General features: G+C 54.8%; 3 protein-coding genes across 3 annotated transcripts; all 3 read left to right on the top strand.

The window, feature by feature from the left end:
- Positions 1-599: 599 nt before the first annotated feature.
- VOLCADRAFT_118445 (uncharacterized protein) lies at positions 600-3,027 on the top strand (the record flags this gene model as incomplete). The annotated part of the gene is made up of 6 exons (XM_002953596.1): positions 600-606; positions 883-1,236; positions 1,799-1,976; positions 2,470-2,635; positions 2,692-2,745; positions 2,938-3,027. The coding sequence occupies 6 exons, from the start codon at positions 600-602 to the stop codon at positions 3,025-3,027; spliced, it is 849 nt and encodes a 282-aa protein (XP_002953642.1).
- A 2,113-nt stretch (positions 3,028-5,140) lies between these two features.
- Positions 5,141-14,281, top strand: VOLCADRAFT_106076 (uncharacterized protein; the record flags this gene model as incomplete). Its single annotated transcript, XM_002953597.1, has 16 exons — positions 5,141-5,183; positions 5,252-5,442; positions 6,957-7,102; positions 7,515-7,701; positions 8,270-8,398; positions 8,988-9,044; positions 9,162-9,239; positions 9,591-9,672; positions 9,923-10,005; positions 10,285-10,368; positions 10,703-10,822; positions 11,320-11,418; positions 12,085-12,117; positions 12,330-12,476; positions 12,773-12,922; positions 13,145-14,281. The coding sequence occupies 16 exons, from the start codon at positions 5,141-5,143 to the stop codon at positions 13,691-13,693; spliced, it is 2,178 nt and encodes a 725-aa protein (XP_002953643.1). The 3' UTR covers positions 13,694-14,281.
- Positions 14,282-14,692: 411 nt separating this feature from the next.
- VOLCADRAFT_75942 (uncharacterized protein) lies at positions 14,693-18,345 on the top strand. Its single transcript, XM_002953598.1, has 7 exons — positions 14,693-14,991; positions 15,055-15,202; positions 15,277-15,437; positions 15,576-15,718; positions 16,216-16,293; positions 16,629-16,766; positions 17,327-18,345. The coding sequence occupies exons 1-7, from the start codon at positions 14,868-14,870 to the stop codon at positions 17,654-17,656; spliced, it is 1,122 nt and encodes a 373-aa protein (XP_002953644.1). The 5' UTR covers positions 14,693-14,867; the 3' UTR covers positions 17,657-18,345.
- Positions 18,346-19,934: the final 1,589 nt, after the last annotated feature.

Consider the following 19,934-nt stretch of genomic DNA (forward strand, 5'->3'; position numbering starts at 1 on the left):
AATTTTAGAGGAGGACGTTAGCCAAATCAGCACAGGTTAACCCCTTGACCGGACAAACTCGCTGTATTTCGAGACTACACCGTCGCTAAGTAATAAATGATGTTATCCTAAGAAGTAATGGTTCATTACTGGAAATGATATTGTGTCATTTTGTGTAAGGTCACCATTTTGGAACTGTTATGAGGAGCTGTCTTCTTGCCCCAGCTGAAAACACTCCGTAAAAATTGTTCCTGTTATGCAGTCTCATTCAACTACACTTCAATTTGAGCGGAACAAGCAGCATAGCGCCGCTCGTTTTCGGTCCAGGCTTCAGCTTCTTTCTTAGTAGTTTCCAACTCATTTCCATAAATAGATAAAATATGCAAGAAATGCATCCTTGCGGCAAACGTTGCATGCGTAGTGTCGGCTTGACTTCCCGGAGTGTTGCCCAATCCGTGGCAGCAAACACTCCGCTTCGGCTCTTCCCAGCTTCCAGGCATTCCGTCGCAGCAACCACTTACTGCTCCCTCAACAAAAAAGGGAATCTGCAAGAAGGCACTTCCACCACTTCTTCAAGTGGAGCCACATTGGGCCTGGCCAAATCGCTTCTGCGTGACGCGATGGCCGGTAGGTACCGCAAAGCCGTCGCAACCCGGTCAACAAGTCATCACGCCTACTCATATCTTCCTCAACCTCGCCCAATTCAATTCTCCTTCTCCTGCACTTTTCCATCAAACACCTCAATTAACACCTATCACCTCATGAGCGCCCGAGGCCGTCAGCCCCTCACGCAGGCGCTCCAGGCAACCCTGAGCTCCTGCCCCGCCCAGACCAGCTTCTTCCCCCTCTACGCCTCCCTCACCCTCGCTCTTGCCCCGCGTCTCCGCCCGCGAAACCCACCAGCTTTCTCCCCCCTAACCACCACAAGCGGCTCCAAAACCAGCCGGGCGGCCCCCGCCCAACGGGGGGCGGTAGCGACCGCACTCCCGGAGGACCTCCGAAGCGCCACCTACGCCATCGCTGCCACCAACGCCGTCATCTTCTTCATTTGCGCGCTGGTTCCCCTGCTGCCCGCCGCCGCGCTGCTCCTGAGCCACCGACAACCCCAGCCCTGGCAACTGCTCACCTCATCCTTCACGCACCCCAGCCTGGAGAGCCTCATTCAGTGCGTGTTTTTTACGTACATCTTTGGACGGGTGGTGGAAAGGAACCATGGGTCGCTGGCGACCTGGATAGTCTACGTCCTTTGTGGCGCAGGTGCGGGGTGCTAGGTGCAGTGTGCTGGCTGCCTAGCCTCGTGGCGGGATGGTGGTGGTGGCGGTTGGCGCTAGATACTGTGTGGGCGAGCCGGTCATGGCTGCTTATATGCACCTGGAGAAGGAGAGGCTTCAATCTTGAACACTCGTCGAAGCCTTTCCCTCCATTTTCACCTCACCCCTTAAAAGACGTTCGTTCTATTCCTTCACGAGGCGCGGCTTCGGACGTTTGGCCTGGAGGAGGATAGGAACGAAAATTGGGTACCAACAAACAGTGAGGAACACCAGTCGCCAGCAGCTGCTGCTACATCGCTACACTGCATATCTGCCTTCAAAACTGCTGGTTGTTGCGCGCAGACTGACCTGTGAAAAAAAACGCTATTTGATGCCTTCGTTGACCCTTCTACCTTCCAGAACCACTTTGTGGCTTTGTGGCCTCCCCGTTAACCTTTTCGCCTACCTGCCACAATCCCCTTAACCATCCTCCCCCGCCACCCTCCCCCACTAACCAGTCCCTTTTCCAAACCATCCCATGTCTCTGCCCTCTCCTCCCCGACACGCAGCCGCCGCAGCCCTTGCCTGGTGGCTGCTCCCCGCCAAGTCTGCTGCATTGCTGTCCTCCGCAGCCCCCGCAGCCTCCTGGGGGCTGTTCCTGGTTGGCATTGGACTGCCCCGGCTGACCAAGAAGCCGCTGGAGGTGGCATGTCTGCTGCCCTTCACCTTCGCGGCTACTGTGTCAAGGTGGGAACGGTGGGGAGGGCCGTAGGACGCAAAAGCAGCACGGAGACTATTCAAACTTATTTTCTTGATTAGGAAAAGACCGCAAAGGAGCATCACACAACACATCACATCACAGATCTCCAGGAGGAAGAAAAAAACTCCCGAGAAGCGCCCAGAAGGTCCCAGGAGGCTGAGAGGTCCGCGGCCCGTCTCAAAAGCCGCTATTGAATGCTGCTGCTTCGTCGTGCGTGGGGGATGAAGGGCGGGGGGGGGGAAATGGCGCCAGATGGACTAGGCGACGGAGACAGGACTCGAGTAATGGACACCCCGGCCGGGAAGGCATTGCCATCGCCCTTCTTAGTTTGGTTGTTATTTTATTGGCTTCGCGGCCCACGGGCCTTCATTCTCCGATCATTCTTATGTACTGTATGTATGTCGTGATTGCTCGGGCGTAATCCTTCCTCATGGCCTCGTGCCCCCCAACCCCTCATGCACCCCGCGGCGGTGTCCTCAGGTACTCGCCTCTGGCGGGACTGCTTGCTCACGAAGGCGCAGCCCAGGGCCAGCTCGTCCACGTGGCGGGGGCGTCCTTGGCGGCTATGGCGGCCGCGCTGGTGCTCGGGCTGGTGGAGGGGTGGCGGGAGGAGAAGCGGCGGAAGGAAACGGAAGCCAGGCGACAGGTGTGTGACGTACAGTGACACATTAGCGACGTGTGTCATGTGTATGTGTGTTGTAGGTGTGTGTTCTTCGCCGGGGCATGCGCGCCCAGGCAGCATGCCCCGCAGTCAGGGTGAGACGCGCATGCTGTATGCTTTGCGGTGCCAATGTGGCGGTTTACGGCGTGTGTGGTTGTGCGTCACTGTCGGGTGGCATCCTGGTATCGGGAGAGGCCCCGGGCACCTGAGCTAGGCTGAACTGAGCGGACCTGGCGCACTGATCGGTTGTCTTGCACGGGGATGTACGGGGATGTACGGACCCACAGGAGGCGGCAGCACGGGAGGAGGAGGCGCTGAATGCGATGATCAATGCCGCCAGTCAGGCCGCGGCGCAAATCGGCAAGAAGCTGTTGTAAAAAAGAGATGATCTGAGGCAAGCTGAGGAGCTGACTTCATCATGAGGGAATCTGGAGCTGAGCTGAGAATGCGCGGTGTTGATGACTGGCGCGGCTGATGTGGAATGAACTTGTTTGGCGCAAGGTGTGGTTTCGGAGTTTTGAGCACAACGAGAAAGCGTCCTCCGGCTTTCTGTTTACCTCCTGGCTTCAGGAGGAGTTGGGGGGACGAGGGAGGGAAAAGGGCATCCATTCCGCCTTACTTTTCCTTCTTTCTTTTCTTTCTTTTCTTTTTTACCCATAAACAAAGCTAGAAATGCTGCTTATCATTGCAAACGGTCAGTCTTGGACCGGAAAATGTACGATATGTACAGCATAGAGATTGTACATGAAAGCTGGAGCGGGGTTGGAAGGGAGGCGGATGATGATATGAAAGCGTTTTGCGCATCAGAGGGCCATAGCCAAGTACCTAACCAACTGACCAACCGAACAGTCCATGAGGTACCGAAGATGGTGCATGGAAGTGTATTAAATTTTTTCCATTCGCGAGTAGGTTACCGGATGAGGAAGTGTTGTTGTGTTTTACACGGGCCTCCCTTTCCATTCTTGCACACGCGCCGCGCGCGTATGTGTTTGTTTGTTTGTGTGTGTGTGTGTGTGTGCGTGTATGCTTGTGTGTGTGTGTGTGTATGCTTGTGTGTCGTGTACATTAGGTGCATACGCACTTCCGGTTCGTAGCATTAGCACAGACCTGTACAGAGCAAAAGAAGACCCGGCATCGGCTCAGCGGGGTCAAAGGAGTGACAGTGTGCTCGCGACTTCTGTTTTCCTTCGTAATGCGCTCACACCTTTATCGTTGACACACACAATATATAGTTCCTCGGGCCGCTGTGTCGCGCTCTGCTGATTTCCTTCGTAAAAGTTCATGGTTTGCGACTTCGTGGCTTGTGACTGAGTTTGATTAGGAGGGCTCATTTGTTCGTTGCAATCCCTGGAACAATTCTTCGCCGTCCTTTTATGTATGGTGCTGCTGTGCGACGTGGGTTGTGCAGTGCAGGCACGCCTGCATGCCTTGTCCACGTGGAACTTCGGTGTTGGGCCGTGCCCTCGGCCGCGCGCTGCACAATTGGGCGAGGGAGCACGGGACGTCAAAAGTAGAAGGGGGCAATCCAACCACGCATTTTGACAGGGTGCCCGGAACGCCAATCCAGCAGAGATGGCGCCAAAGGTGCTGTTACGACTACAGCTCTCTGTGTAGTTGCACGGTAGTTGCGATGCGGTGGTAGTTGCAACGACGGGTTTGTGAGGAGGAGGTTGCGGAATGGGTTGGGGGTATTGCGTAAAGATCAGAACACGTGCGATGCAAAAGGGGGTTGGCGTGGTAGCGGGACTGGGGGGGAGGCAAGGGTTGCCTTGGGCAAGGACCTGGCGTCACGTGTTACGTGGCAACGTGTAAAGAGAGAAGCTCTGCGAAAGTGTGCCGCGGCCTTCGTGAGCCTCCCTACATCTCACACAAAGAATCCGCACTCACGGCTTCGTGGCGCGTGTGAGGCGCGAAGAGGCGATGCGGGGTGCACCACACGTGTGTGTATGTGTGTGTGTGTGTTTTCCGTGCATCTGGGAATGTTTCGGGTTCTATCACAGATCCAAGAGATGGAGCATGAGGCGCGAGGGCAGGGCCGTTTTCGCTTCCGGGGTGTGCATACCTACCGGCAAAGTAGACACGACCTCCGTGGCCACCCACGCGATTCTGCGCCTTTGACGGGTCTCCGCATGCGGCGCAACATAGTATAGCATATAGCGCACATGTGTCCATGAAAGGTTTTACAACACCGCAGTGCGCCAGTGGGGTGTTTGGCCCGCACTTGTAGGACAGTATTGCTTGCCACCTTGTTGATTGCGCTCTCAAACCGGCCAGGTTAACATCAAGCACTCAAGTAAGGAAAGGTCCTTCGGCTCCTCGCTGCTGCTGGTGACCATGCTGACCTATTCAGGTTGTTGTCAACAGCAAAGCGCCGGAGCCTCTCAGCGTGTCCCATGACTGCCGACTCGCTTTTCGCTGGCATATGGGGTCTCCTTCGGTCACTTTCCAGCACAGATACCGGGCGGACGGGCACTACGACCCTCCTACTAAATGTTTCGAATGGAACCCTGGCTGCGTGTAGCAACCATGGTCGGTGAGTCTACGGATGGATGTAGTGCCAAGATTTCAACTTACGGGTGGGCCACTTGCCGCCATCGACAGGCACAGAAATCAGCATGGGAAGGCTTACAAAAAAGCAGGTCGCGAGAGCAACCCAGCGTCTTTCTTCTGTGGAACTCCGTTTAGTAGGACAAATTCGAAAAATTTGGGGATGCCACGTGAGCTCCGCAAGTCATGGTGGCCAGAACCCTCTCACATGGCCCCCATCAGGAAATGAGGAAACCGGCCCAACGGTGAGAGACTTCCTCCCACCTTAGTGACGACTTGACCCCAACGGTGCACAACAGTGTCAGTAAACAAGGACGACGCTTCCCAGCCCATCGGTACCGGTGATGTCTGTGCGCTGCCCGCGATCTGTACACAACTTCTCCTCCCCATACCCTTTCTGTCAACCCAAAAAGCCTCCGCAGCTATCTAGGCAAAACACCTCCCCGGTGCCCCAACCGCTGATTTGCTCTAATAACTATGAAAATAGCACCTGAAAAGGCACCTAAAGGCTTTCCTTATATTACCCTCCTTGTCGAGGCACGGGTTCTTCTTCTGGGCCCCGGCCGGGCCCCGCGCTGCAGCGTGCTTGGTTCACCTCACGATGACATGGCCGCAGCAGCGACACCGACTAGATCCCAATATCCACTCAAGCAACCACACGCAACGCCGCATACTGGTGATGAGAGACACATGACATCCAGAAGAGTGTTGTGTCTCATACTCCGCGCCCCACCGCTGCAGAACCCCTACAGTGAAACCTTTACACAACCCAAGCAAAACACACACGCAACCTGGAACCGAGCTGGGGCGCGCTCGCGGGCGGCGGGCGGACAGCACGACGCCACAGCCCTTAGTCACCATGCCGTAGGCTCCATGCCATTCCATTAACACGTGCAGGCCTCCGCACCCGGTAGCGGTCCGGTCCCTTCCGGGCAACACGCGCCCACGTAATGTCCAAGAAACACGTCGTGTGACCATGTCCTTTCTCAAGCCCGTCAATCGCCTGCAGGCCTTGACGCGCGGCCCAGAGCAGCGCACCCTTAGCACCGCAAGCAACTCCCACCGCTGGCTTTAAGCAGTGCCTTGTGCGCGGCCTTGCGGCTGCACTTGTCTATGCTTGCACCGAGCTTTGCCCCTACCTCCTGCCGCTGCCGCCCTTCGGTTTAAGCCATACAGAAGCATCCAACTTTCAGAGTGGCGCCGGTGTCTACCCTCGGCGCCTCGCCTTTTTGGACGAGCCCCCGGCTTGGGCAACCCCGGCGTGTTGTTGTTGTTGTTGCTGCTGCTGCCCCGCCTCTGGTCCCGCCACCCCTTCAATCAGGATGGGCAAGCAGACGCTGGCTGATTGGAAAGAGGGGTTAAGGGCCGGCAGCTTAGAAGTCAGGCCGCCTAAGCCACGCGCTCGCCTCTGGTTGTCTTATGCAAATGTTCAAGGTGACGGATGGACGGAAACAATGGACAGGGTGAAAAGTTCGTGCTGCAAGACGGTTTGGAGGATAAATGACAGCCGGCGTAACACCAGACCGGATATTGCCCTTCCTGATAGCACGCCTAGCAAGCACAGGCGAGGGGGGCACCGCATCGCCGGGGCCCTGCCAGGCCAACGCATTTGCGTGTTGCCCACAGGTCACCCCGCAGGCCTCACCCTCAGCTGGTAGCTCCCCGCAGGCCATCAAAGGGAAGAAGATCGTCGTAATTCGTTCAAGCTTTCTGAGATCCGTCTGCTGATCTGTCTTGAACTTCAGGCACTGCACCGCAGCAGCACAGATCTTTGAGCGCAAATACGCCGCCGCCATGTAAGATGATCAGGAGCCTAAAGCTGCCTCTAGACCCCATACGTGTTGCATTCTCTGCCTTGCATGGATGTAAGGCGTCAACACCGTCCCGAAAGCGCACCGTCCGATCGTCAGTAACCTTCAACACCAGCTCTCCTTGGCTGTGACGGAATTTAATAGAATATCTCGTTTCTGTAGGTCTAGCTTTATACAGTTCCACTGCTTGTTGGTAAAATGCTTCAAAGTCCTCGATATACATTTTAAGGCAATTACAAAGCGGTTACCTGTAGTTGCTCATAATTAAAAATTAGAGTTGAAAGTTAAGATGCATGGCAAGTCAACAGCAAGGGGATATCACACTTCCATGCATCTCGGTGCATGCCACTTGAGGCGGTTGGTTGTGTAGTTTGCACCACCGTACAAATTAGAAAGACTGCATACTGCGTGAGTAACCATTTCCAATACAATTCTTACAAGTTAAAGCATTCTTTTGGCCATATTATATAGTCGATACTCAGCGCCGCCCTCATCCCGTTCCGCAGCCTAGGCCTCAGCGCCGTCATGAACTCGGAGGCCGCCGCTCTTGAGCTCGAGACTCCAAGCAGCAGCTCACAATCGTCGCCGGAACCATATCAGGCATCTGGCTCGCCCAAAGCTGTGATAGTCTCACCGAAAGGGCAGCAGGAGCTCGCAGGGCAAGCGTTGAAAAACAAGAAATCAAAGCCTCAGGTAGGCCCTTGGATTTATTGAAGCTGAGCGGTCGCTGTGTGGTAGGCGTGCCAATGGGCGCGGGAAAACGCTAAGCGGGCTTGGGTATTCATCGTTGGGGAATTACAAAACACGTTTAAAGACTTTCATATGCGGTTTTCGGAATGTTTCGATCCAATACCATGGCTGCCTGTGGTGGCATCGCCATGTAAACCCCAAGACGCGTTAGATCTGGCTCGACCAGCATAGTTTCGCTTCGGATCATTCAACAGGCTCGCGATTGTCCCTCCCTTATTGAATGCCGGGCATGTCTGTGAAAATGTGTCCCCTGAAAAGTGCTTTGTGAAACGGTTATGCCCATCGATCACCAGCAATTTGTCGTACGGCCCGGACATGCTGTTCGGGCGCAAAGCCGTTTGGCCACTGCGGACCCTAAGCCAATCAGTTAGGCAACCGTCCTGCGCCTCACTCGACACTCAGTTAGGTCCCCTGGGATCCTCTAACACTTACTTTTCTGGTTTTCCTGGTTCGAGCCTTTCCGCTCATCGCACCCTGCAAATCAACTCGACCGCTTCCCATGGGACCACAGGATCCTTCGGCCGACTTTGTGAATGTGCTCAGCACACGTATCGAGGAGATTGAACGGGCGGTGGCAGCAGGACATGGCGGACCTGCAGAACGAGAGGCCGCCAAGGCCCGGAAAAAGCAGCTACGGGAGGTCGGTATACGCGCCAGATCATCCAGATCATTCTGATCACATCAGATCTCACACAGATACGCCATGAGTGGCGTCTCTAGCCCGTGTAGGAGGGGTCCGGCGTGGTTGGGGCATTGGGAGCGAAAGATGCTGGAAGATCAGGCTAGAGTGTTAACAGCCCTGCGCGGAGCCCGTCCCAGGTCGCTTTTGTTGGGTTTATGGCAAGGGTGTACATGCTTACATGCTGTACGTTAAGGGTCGATGGTCTGTTTTGAAACACAATGGCTGTGATAATGAAGCGTAGACGGGTTTACGTGCCGTGGCACTGCCCTTAGAGCATCAGGGTGCCTTTTTGTAGAGATCTCGTTGTTGTTGTTCGGTTGGTTGAGATTCGTGGTTGGAACCATCATGGATCCATGGCCGTCGTGGCACGTGAACACCTCCGCCTTTGAAGCAGCAGCAGCAGCGCTGCTTGCATGTCCTACGGAGGGTTTACACCTTGTCTACACCTTGCGACCCACATCAGAAACAGCCGCGAACGGCCTAATCATGGGGTTATAGTTTCGCCGCTAACGATGCGTCATGCGGCACCACCATTGCTGATGGGCAGCGAGTGTACATCGCGTTTCGGGGCGTGTGGGACGGGCTACGTAAGGTAACAGTTTTGGTGAGCAACACGCATAGCAAACCGGAAGTGAGGCGTGTGAACGGTCGCATCCTCGATGCTGCTTCATCTTACGCTGTGCTATTTATTATTGCTCCGCCTTTCCTGCTCGGTCGCCAGGTGGCTAAGTACTGCAGTGACCGGACCAACAGCGCGGAGGATCGCATCACGTTCATTCAACAAAAGTACACGCAGCAGGTACGGCAGCGGATAGATGGTTTGGAGTTCCCCTCACCTGCGAGCCCGCCTGCGGTTTGTCGGGGTTCTTACTATCTTGGCAAGGGGTGCGTTTGTTGAAGGGAAGTGGAGGCAGTCCGCCTTGCCGCGGCAACTGTATGGACAGCACTCCTAACCACGAGTTTCTGACATGCATCGAGAGAATATTAGAGGCGGAACGACTTGCGGTGCTCTACCAACGTTTGTTCGTAGCTTTGCCGGTTTGTCTGAAAGGAAACCGTCTCAGCAGTGAGCTGCCGGCGGTAGCATGCGTGGCATACAATTGGTACCATGCAGAAGGATGGTTATTGCATCTGCCGCTTCCGTCTGCAGCTTTCGGAGCTTTTGCGACTAGAGAGGCAGCTGCTGGACCTGCAAAGGGAGCACGAGACGGTGTCGAAGGAAAAGGACAAAGGTGAGGACCCCGTAGAGAACCTTCACTTCTAACTGGGAATGGACGATCTGATTCGATGTGTTTTGTTACGGCGGATTCGAGGGCACGTCAGGTGCAGATAGTGCCAAAAGTTTTATATTTGTGCGCTGCGAAGTAGCATGTTGAGTTATGAACCGCATGGTTTTGGGTCACTAATGTTGGCATCCGCCCTTAAACCCACGACCCATGTCCCGTGGGTCGGTCCACAACCTTACCTGCTGCTCCCCTGCAGTGCAGTCGGAGCTTAAGAAGACCAACCTCCTGAAGGATAAATTGGAGGAGCTGTGCAGACAGCTGCAGAAGGAGGCCCGGGAGGTACGTGGGCAGGACGGTACGACGCAAGGGCTGCGGGCACCTGATACGAAGGGAAAGGGTTCTGGGACCTGGATCCTGAATGGAATTTGATCGGATCTTGAGGGTATTCCAGAAAGGATGGATATTGCGGAGCCGGGGAGATCGTGCAGGGGCCGCGCTTCGTCTTGGCGTGCTCGGCAACGTGGGCGAGGTTGAGGGGGTTTCAAGGGGTTAAATTTAAATTTTTCGTTTTTCCTTGACATTGTGCTTTTTGCGATGCTGCATGCGCTTGTGGTGCAGGTTGCCGAGGACAGCCGACGGCGCAACGAGGAGGAGCTCCGGCAGCGGCAAGCGCTCCAGGCGAAATTCACGCAGGCAATAAATGTGAGGAGGAGGCGTAAGGAAAGGCGCTGTGTGTCCAGTCGCCCTGAGGGGCAGCGGTACTAGACATATCTGGCAGACACCTGAAGATGTGGACGGAGGCTGGATTCGTGCTGTAGGGGTTTGGCATGGCACATGATGTGATGACACGCATGGCAGACGCGGATGCGCAAATATTTCTAATATGTTCTGTGACATATCGGCATTGTTTCTGGCTGACCTCAAAAGCAGTGTTTTTGTTCCTGCAGAATGTATTGCTACTTGAGGATTGAAAAAACCTCGTTTAGATTTGGGCTGCATTGAATGCCACAGCGACATGGTCTTGTATGGTTCGCAGGAAGTGAGTGAGAAGATGGACGCTCAGGCATCGGAGCGGGCTCGGCAGCTAGCGGAAAACGAGGAGCTCAAGGCCAAGCTTGATTCATTCCTGGGGCAGTTTGAAAGCTTCAATGCGCTGGTGAGGTTGAATGCTATGCCGGGAATAGAGAAGAAATGGGAAGCTGTGTAAGTGGAGCATGTCGGACGTGCGGGTGCCATGCCAGGATGCGTGTGCGTGTCATCCTTGCGCAGGGGCCATGCTAATCTTCTCTGTATTTCTCCAATTTTAACATTTGTGCCAGGATGCAACGTTTAGCGGCAGCAAGCAACTTCCGGGGCGACGTTATGCCTCTTGATGCTGTATTACATGCATGTTTTGGAGTTGGGCTAGGTGGAGTCCACACTACGGGAGTTTAAGACCGGCACGGAGCTGTTTGTTTCTGAGGGCACAGAACGGGCGCGTGAAGAACCGTGTGTTGCTAGAGTGACGACACAGTCCAGTGCCTCGGCGCACCGATGCACTTCCGATCGGGCTGTGTGTGGCGTTATAACATGCCTTAAATTTGAAGCAGTAAGCGACGGGAAATGATTGCCTCACCTGGTTTCGGTGCGGTGTTTTTGATATGGCTATTGCAGGTCCAGCGAAAGGACTTGGAGCTGCAGCTAGCCAATGCCCGTGCCGAGCAGGCCACAGCGCTGGCGTCACAGCTGCAGCAGCGTGCGGATCTACTGCAGGTGGGTAACCGGGTGGCCTTTTGCGTATGTGCGGAGTTTGCTGTGGAGGCATATGCCATCCGTTTCAAACGCATCAGGCATTATGCATAGGAATGAAGGAAGATTGAATATGTACAAACTAGTGGTACGAAGGCAACTCTGGGTGCATGTATGCGATTTGGGTGCGTGGGAAATCTATTACGAAGTGCGCCCAGGGGTGCATGCCAGACGCTTTGCTGTTCGTCGCGGCGTTCGTTTGCCCTGGGGCACTGAGCACCCGCCTAGGCCAATTCAATGCCACAGTGCCAGTCGCACGGCATGCAGGGACGTCGTTCGACTGTTGGGTTCTGGCGGGCAGGTAGGCAGGGCCCACGTCTGTACACGGCAACCTGATAATAACTCTGTTTTGACCGCCGTAGCTACAAGCACGTGCACGTATGTCACGCGGCGAACGGCTCCTGATGGTCTTATCTGCCATCCTAAGCCTTTGCCTAGGCCCGTCGGTCCTAGGCGGTAACAAGTAGGGATCCAAGTCGGCGTGGAATGCCCGCCGGTGCATGATTAGCCTGAGGAATGGAGAAGTAAGAGCCGCTGCGATGCGGGGTCCGCGAGGGCCAGCGGGGGAGTCCTTGGTTGAATCCTGACACTTAGTAGACGCACCGGCCCCGTGTCTTTTCTCCACCGCAGGATGCCAACTCCAAGTATTCTGCAGCGATGGAGGTGAGGAGCGCAAAGAGCAAAACTTATTCTGCACGCTGAGAAGAGGGGCCATGCTTGGAATAAGCCATGGCGACACAGTAGCCCTTGTCCTCCTGAAATGTAGAACAGGATAGCATTTACATCATCTCCTCCTGGACCAGGAGAGTGTGTTCCAGTTGCTACAGGCGTATAGATATATAATATCCGTGTATGATGTCCGTTCCCTTTCCCAGGCCATTAAGCCTCAGCTGGTGGAGCTGGAGACTCTGCGGCAGCGCAACGCCTTGCTGACGGCCGCCAAGGATGAATTGCAAACCCAGCTTGAGCACTACGCAGACAAGTTTGCCGAGTTCCAGGACACGCTCACTAAGAGCAACGAGGTAAGAGGTATGGAACGGCCAGGTTGGCCGAGCTGCTGCGGATACTCTCCGCTGTGTTTGTGATTTCTCGTACAATATTATTAGAGGAAAGGAACTACGGAGCATGCGATCGTCTCTTGCTGACATGAAAGAAGTCATGGATACCCGGGAAGAGGGGAACAGCCCACTATTGCGGTCGCACCCGTACCGCAAGCGCGCAACCCCCTTGCGCGCATCCTGCTGGATTCTGTGCGCGCGCTGAAGTCGCGCAATCGCTACCCTGCTTATTTTCATGCGTTCTGTGGTGCGCTGTACAGACATTTGCCAGTTTGAGGGAGCAGATGGAGGCGGGGGCGAAGGCGCGCACAGTGCTAACCCGGGAGCGCGACGAGGCGCGGCGGCGGGCTGAGGCCAATGATCAGACCATCGTGGCGCTCGTGGAGGACCGTCTGCAGCTGAAGCAGCAGGTGCATAGGCTTCATATATCCGTGGGTTGGGTCGGGTTGGGAAGCGAACGGGATGCACATCCGCCAGGGTACTAAAAGCGGGTGCACGATGGAGGCGGATTGCTGAGGCGCGCATCAAGGGATTCTGCTTAATCGTGAGGATGCATGAAATTCTTGGGTTAAGAGAATGCTAACACTTTTCCTGGGATGTGCGTGCATATGTATATCATACTCGCTGTCCAGGTGGAAGCTCTGACGGGCAAGTTGCGCACCGAGACGGAAGAGCTTCGGAGAGCACGAGTCCAGAAGGAACGGCTGGAAGGCCTGTGCCGCGCACTGCAGTCGGAGCTGAAGGCAGCCAAGGCGGCGGCAGGCGGCACGGCCGCCGCAACAACGGCTGCCGCGAGCGCAGACACAGCGGCAACGGAAAGCGAGCGTTGTAATGTCGGCGATGGCAATGGCGATGGTGGCGACAGCAAGGCAGGAGAGGACAGCAGCAGCAGCTTTGGCGGCGGTGCGGACGCAAGTATGGAGACGGGTCCTTCTACAACGGAGGAGCACACCGGGAAGGAGGAAGGGCCAGGAAATGGGGCTGCTGCTGGCGTGAAGGCTGCCGAGGAGGTCGGAAGGCAGGAGGAGGGCCAGGGGGCCGAAGTGGAGAGCAAGGACGGCGACGAAGGGGACAATGCTGTGGCGGAGGCCGTTGTGCAGGTCGGGGTGGTTTCGCAGGCGCAGGCGGCAGCTGGCTATGGTGATGCGCTGGTGGACGGGCTTCCGAACGACCTCTATTAACAAGTGGTTGCTGCTAGCACAGAACGGAGGCTGGGTTGCGGGTGGATGAGAGAGATGTGAGCGGGCCGGGTGTGTAATGGCTGTGGAGTTCTGGCAGCTGTGTTGACGATTGATGACGTCTACCGTGTTTTCATGTCCTTAATTCTCTTCCCCTTTTCAAGCCCTTCCTTTTTCTCTCTTTCGGCGAAAGAGATGCAGGTTTTGGGTAGGTGCTCCGTGGAAGGGGATCAGGCGCGGAACAGGATACTTATCCTGCCGGGCATTATGGCATTTCAGGATCTGTTTAGGAGCTGCAACTCTCTTCATCAGGCTTTTGCAGCAATGTGCATGCATGGGATGAAGATTTTGTGTATCCTTTACAAGCTGGTTGGGAACTTATGGCAGTAGCAGTAGTGTTAGTTGGGTCGGTGCAGTAGGCGCAGCAGGGAGTGACAATTGAGCCAGGCACTGGGTCGGATGGCAGCGCATACTGAACGCTCAGGTTCGTCGCGCTAGCAGAGGGATGCAGTTGGACTTATCGCCTAAGTAACGAAATGGTTCTGAATAGCAGCCTTTGCGGCTCACTACGGTTAAAGTATTGGCGAGGGGACTATTGCGCAAAATATGGGGATCGTGGCTTTCAAGGATACAGCAACAGCGTGACGTACGCAGTTGAAGTAGTTAGTCGTGCCGAGGGGAGACAACTGAGGAGTGTTATACATGCTGCTCAAGGAAAGGCTATTGTAGCTTGCTCGTGACTTGGAGGAACAAGAAGGGGCAAAATGGGCACGGCGAAACTTTAACGCCGCTGGTCGAAATGGAAGCACCTGAGCTTACAGTAGGGTTACATTGCTCTAAAAGCACATTATTAGCGTGCGGAAGCCGTTATTAGGCGCAGCTGGGAACGCATGATCGGAAGTGCAAACTAATGTGGACATCTTATTGGCAACTGTCAGCAAGTACGATAGTGACTGAAGAGGCCCAGGTGCAAGGTTCGCCAACACCGGATAGCAACAAAAGCTACATCCATCTTACTTCTACAGCCTGCCAAGGAAACGAGATAGCGGACGTCACTCCTCGCACTGTTGCATCCGACTGGGAGCCCAGCAGAACTGCATATTGCCTATCGCTTTTCATCCCGTTATACATTTAACGTTTATGTCTTGGGGCCCCTTCTGGGGCCAGTTGAATTGCAATGAGCCAACAGGAACAGTTTATAGGTCTTTGCCTAGCCCTTAGCTCATCAATTTTCATCGGCGCTAGCTTTATTGTGAAAAAGAGAGGGCTCCGGATTGCAGCAGCGCAAGGGCTGAGAGCGGGTGCGGAGCTTCAGCTGTTACCAGACTGCCGACATGCACTGACTCAGCCATACCCACGCACAGGGGCCGGTGGATTTTCTTACCTGAAAGAGCCAGTCTGGTGGGCCGGGATGATGTCTATGGTGGTGGGCGAGGCGGCAAATTTCGCGGCTTATGCTTTTGCGCCTGCGATCTTGGTGACGCCGCTAGGGGCGCTCAGTATAATCGTCAGGTGGGGCATGATGCAAATGGCGATGCCCCACAAAAGCTTTCCCCCGGTTAACAAAACGCGGGTTTCGTGCGCAGTGCCGTGCTTGCACACATCGTGCTGCAAGAGAAGCTTAACATGTTCGGCAGCCTCGGGTGCCTTCTGTGCATCACGGGAAGCCTTACAATTGTGCTCCATGCTCCACCGGAGCGCCAGCTTAACTCCGTGATAGAGGTTTTCCAGCTAGCCATGCAGCCCGGTAAGTTGGAACGAGTGGCCGGGTACAGAAAAGGAGGTCGGGGAATCGGCACCTACAATTGTCGTGTTTGTCGAAAACTGGTTGCCCTTCAACAAACTTTAATGCCCACCCCGTCACCCCTTGTGTTGCTACACGCAGCGTTCCTTGGATATGCCGTGTTCTCCGTGTGCGTCATTATTTTTTTAATCCTCTTCGTGGCGCCCCAGCATGGAACCAGCAACATATTCGTGTACCTGGGTATTTGCTCATTGGCAGGCTCGCTGTCTGTGATGAGCTGCAAGGTGGGGTTTGTACGCATGGGGTAGCGGCCGTGGCCCACGGAGGGTTGGCAGGGCGGCTGCTGGCGGGGATTTTGCAGAACCAGTGAAGAGCCGCGTTGCTTATTGGACATACATCTGAGTTGACGAGTCGAGCCCCGCTGTAACACGGTTTACAGGAGGGTTCGATTCTATATTTATCAGGTATTGACTTTCAGGGTCTCCCTTCTACGGCAACACGGTCGGCCTGATTTGAGGAATGGTTTCCTGTAGTAGCCAAGTAAAATTGCAATGCTACTCTTGCCTTGCTGAAACGGCAACACGAACTGCAGGGCGCCGGGGCGCTATCACCTACCACCAGTTGTCGTTTGAAAGATTGTGCCTTGGCGTGTGTGATCCCCGCCTTGTACAAGTGCCTCGCTTTTTGACCCTGCATAAATGCTTTGCTTGCGTGCCGCCGCATTTGCATCGTAACCATGACAATGAGGAAGCGTTCCAACATTTACTTCCGACCTCCTCAGGCTTTGGGAATCGCACTCAAGCTGACATTCCAGGGTGACAACCAGCTCCTATTTGGGGAAACGTACGTCTGCATTCTGGTAAGTACTGGCTCAGGGACCAAGGGAACAATCCACAAGGGGAAGGCATCGCTTTCTGCCTGAGAACCGGGAAACTAGGGTCGGATTTCGATATTGAAGACCTAGATCCGCCGCATACTTCCCCTAGGTATGTTGGTCACTTCCAACGTCGCTGGGCCCGGACCCATTGCCATTCTTGCGATACCCTTCCCAATTAGGGGCCAGGGCTGGGGCTCTGCTTGGATTTGCTGCTGCTTCGGCAGTAAGCGGACGCGCATTACATTGACTGACTCACTCTGTCCCTAGACGGCCATCGTGCAAACCATGATAACTTGCTGTCTTCCGGATCCAAACAGGTGGTGGTAGCGTGCGTCATGACCCAGATGAACTACCTCAATAAAGCATTGGACCTGTTCAACACTGCTATCGTATCTCCCGTGTACTACGTTATGTTTACGTTGTTAACCATTTTAGCATCCATCATCATGTTCCGGGTGAGCTTGGGAGGGCGTTGGCCAAGAAGAGGTGGCAGGCAGCGTGTGATTCTGTGTAATCGGGCTGGGATATGCCAGGGACCCAGAACGGGAGACGTTCGGAGGTAACCGCACGTAGCACGGAAGGCATCATTTATAGTTATGATGGTCAACCGGATACGCTTTTTCCCCGCGCCGGTGGCCAGTAAAATGACGCACACGTGTGGTCCCGCACCCAAGTGAACCACCACGATGGCAGACGGAAAACAGGCTATGCGACGGCCTAGCGATACATGCCCAGCACAACCATGTTATGTCTGGGATTGTCCAGGGAATCTCTTGACAATGGGAGAGGAAATAGTCATCACACACTTCTATGTACATAGCATGCGTCCGTCCAAGCCATTGCCTCCACACGCAAATCAACCCCACATCTGTACGTCTTCCATTAATACACGTCTCGTCTCAGCGTCCACCATCATGATCTGCCGTGTCCAGTTGCTGTCCCCAGTCAACGTGGACCGCAACGCCCGCTTCCACCTGTGCCGCCTATTTACCCGTCGCTTGCTCCCAATCAACAGGACGTCCAAAGCGTAGAGCAAGTTCTGACCGAGGGCTGCGGCTTCGTGACCATCGTGGCCGGCACCTTCCTGCTCCACGCCACGAAGGATCTAGACGTGACGATCGTAGACTTGGGCCGGCTATTAAAAGACAAGGACACCACAATCGGCATCTTGTCACCGGGAGCCCCGCACTCGCAGCGGCGCGCACTTCTAGATCTAGACGAGGGAACACCCATGCTTCTTCACTCAGTCGACGTCGAGGGCTCGTCAGCCACCGATGCGATTTTGGGGAGCGGTCCCAGCACCAACGGCCGCAAGCTGATGGCTGGCCATTTACCCAAGAGATGACGACGTCTTGACCGTCCTCAGCATGCGACCCAGATCGGCTGGGATATGGGTCCGGCTAGAGAGGCGTTTTGCAGGGCACAGCGTCGATGGGGCTCGGCATCGGTGGAAATCCCCATTTTTGGCAAACGCCCCCCCCTCATGCATGATTGGGGATCATGAAGTACGCCGTGATTCCGAAAGGCTGGCTATTTTAAGTAGTGCAAGCGCAGCGTGGTCTTGCTGTAGCAGCGTAAACGAACGAAGTCATGGCACAAGGTCCCTCGTCTTCATTTTTACTGACGGCATAGACTCGACGGTGGTTGGCCACATGCGCCAGCACCCGGGTAGAAAATACGTAGCGCCACAAATTTGTGCTTGGAGCTGCACTGATTGATGGGCGTGGGACTAGTTTCCCAAGTCTCCCATCATGCTGAGGCTGCGGGGTCTTGGATGACTATTAACACAAAGTCGTCCTCTGAAATGATTGAGAATGGGGTGCAGCGGTGGTGGAAACGGGCCGTCAAGGTTTAGGTGCAGCAGCAGGGAGGTTTGTTAGTCTGGGGGCGACTAGTACGATGCATGGGTTGTAGTACCCTTTTTAGATTCGTTCTTTGAGCCTCCATTGGCTATGTACTTATCTAACTATGGCTAAGATAAACAGGTATTGCTTACTTGCAGCCACCATGATTTCGTGTTTATGAGACCGGACTCGCAGAAACTCGAGGTCGTTCTGCACGGTGACGTGGGTTTGGGGTTGGGGGGGTGTTATCCAGCAACGAATATGCAAACAGTGGTATGCGCCACCCAGGTGCGCGGATTGAACACAAATACTATTCTTAGGATGGTAAGATCTAGTGAAGGAACCCACCTGTGGGTCCAAATCCCGCACAAGGTTCCGCGCCAGGTCCGCGAGGCTGGGTATTAAGTCAGCATATTGCTTCGTCATTGCGTCCTGTAATGCCAAAACATAGAATGGAGTGCGTGCGTGAGTCATTGCAAGGAAGTGCGCCCATCGTATGTGGCCAAACTTACATGCTCGAACGTGCTTCGAAGCGGCACGCCCTGGTTGTTGACGATGATAACGCCAAGCACCCCCTGTACATGGAAATAATACATGATGAGCGATTATGAGACGCGCGTCGAGCCGCGTCCATGTTACCTTGTGGCCCTGTATCCTGGTCAGGGTTGACTCGATATCCGACTGCATGGCATATACAGAGTAATGAGAGCAATCCTAAGCACACAAAGGTTGTGTTGCTTGCCTACCATAACTGCTTGTTTCGGTAAAGCCGCGGTTGTCAATTACATGCAAACGTTGAGGTTTCAAGACAGTCAGAATGTTTCCATGAATGCCTTGATATGTGTAACCAATGCTGTGCTACATGTTCCTAACAAACATGACGGTTGAAAGCCTAGAGCAGCGAAACCGTACTTGCAGCCGTACGCGAGTATGTTCCCCACGATAACTCGAGCGTAAGTGTGCAAAGAGGCCCCTTGGATTAAACCCTTTTTGCCTGCATCAAGTATGGGACTCATCTGCATTTTTCGGCAGGCTCACGTTGGGCCTGGTTTGCTAAATGTTTAGCGCCCAATGCATCAATATTTAGTGCGCATTTGAAACCGTACAAATGGAAGGAGAATCTCTACGTCGGTTGCTGCAACTGAATGGCACCTCGCTGGCGGACGGGTCCTTACTCCTTAGTCTGCACCCCGACGGGTACGTCTTGTTGCATGCGGTACTCCCGGGAGAAGCTCTTCACAAGGGGCGTGTGTGGATTGGTGCCACGCGGCATGCTGGGGGTGACGAGAGTCATGGGGTGGCGGGGACGCAAAGACGTCCAGGCACGTGAACAGCCCACACGCAGAGCGCCGCGTGGGTATGTGCCCGAGGCGCTCCCCTTCCCCAACTCGCCTTCCCCCCATCTACCCGCGTCCTCCCCTCCATCTTCCTCAAGTATTCCATCTTTACCCTGTCTTGCGGATGCCGGTCAAACTCCTCTGGGCACTACACGCACGCCTGAGTACGTGCCCAGCAAGCTGCGCGGCACACAACGGGTCCTGCATCTGCCTCCCCAATTTACAACAACCCACAACACCCAATCCCGACCTCGCCAGACTAACTGACGGAGGTATACCACACTGGATTCAGTCAGTCAGTCAATCAGTCAGTCAATCAGTCAGTCAATCAGTCAGTCAATCAGTCAGTCAGTCAGTCTGTCGGTCAGTCAGTCAGTCAGTCAATCAGTAGGTCAGGGTGGTGAGGAATGCGGCATGCACCTCAGAGCCTCCCCCGAAAAGG

This window comes from Volvox carteri (genome assembly GCF_000143455.1).
Source record: "Volvox carteri f. nagariensis unplaced genomic scaffold VOLCAscaffold_37, whole genome shotgun sequence".
NCBI lineage: Eukaryota > Viridiplantae > Chlorophyta > Chlorophyceae > Chlamydomonadales > Volvocaceae > Volvox > Volvox carteri.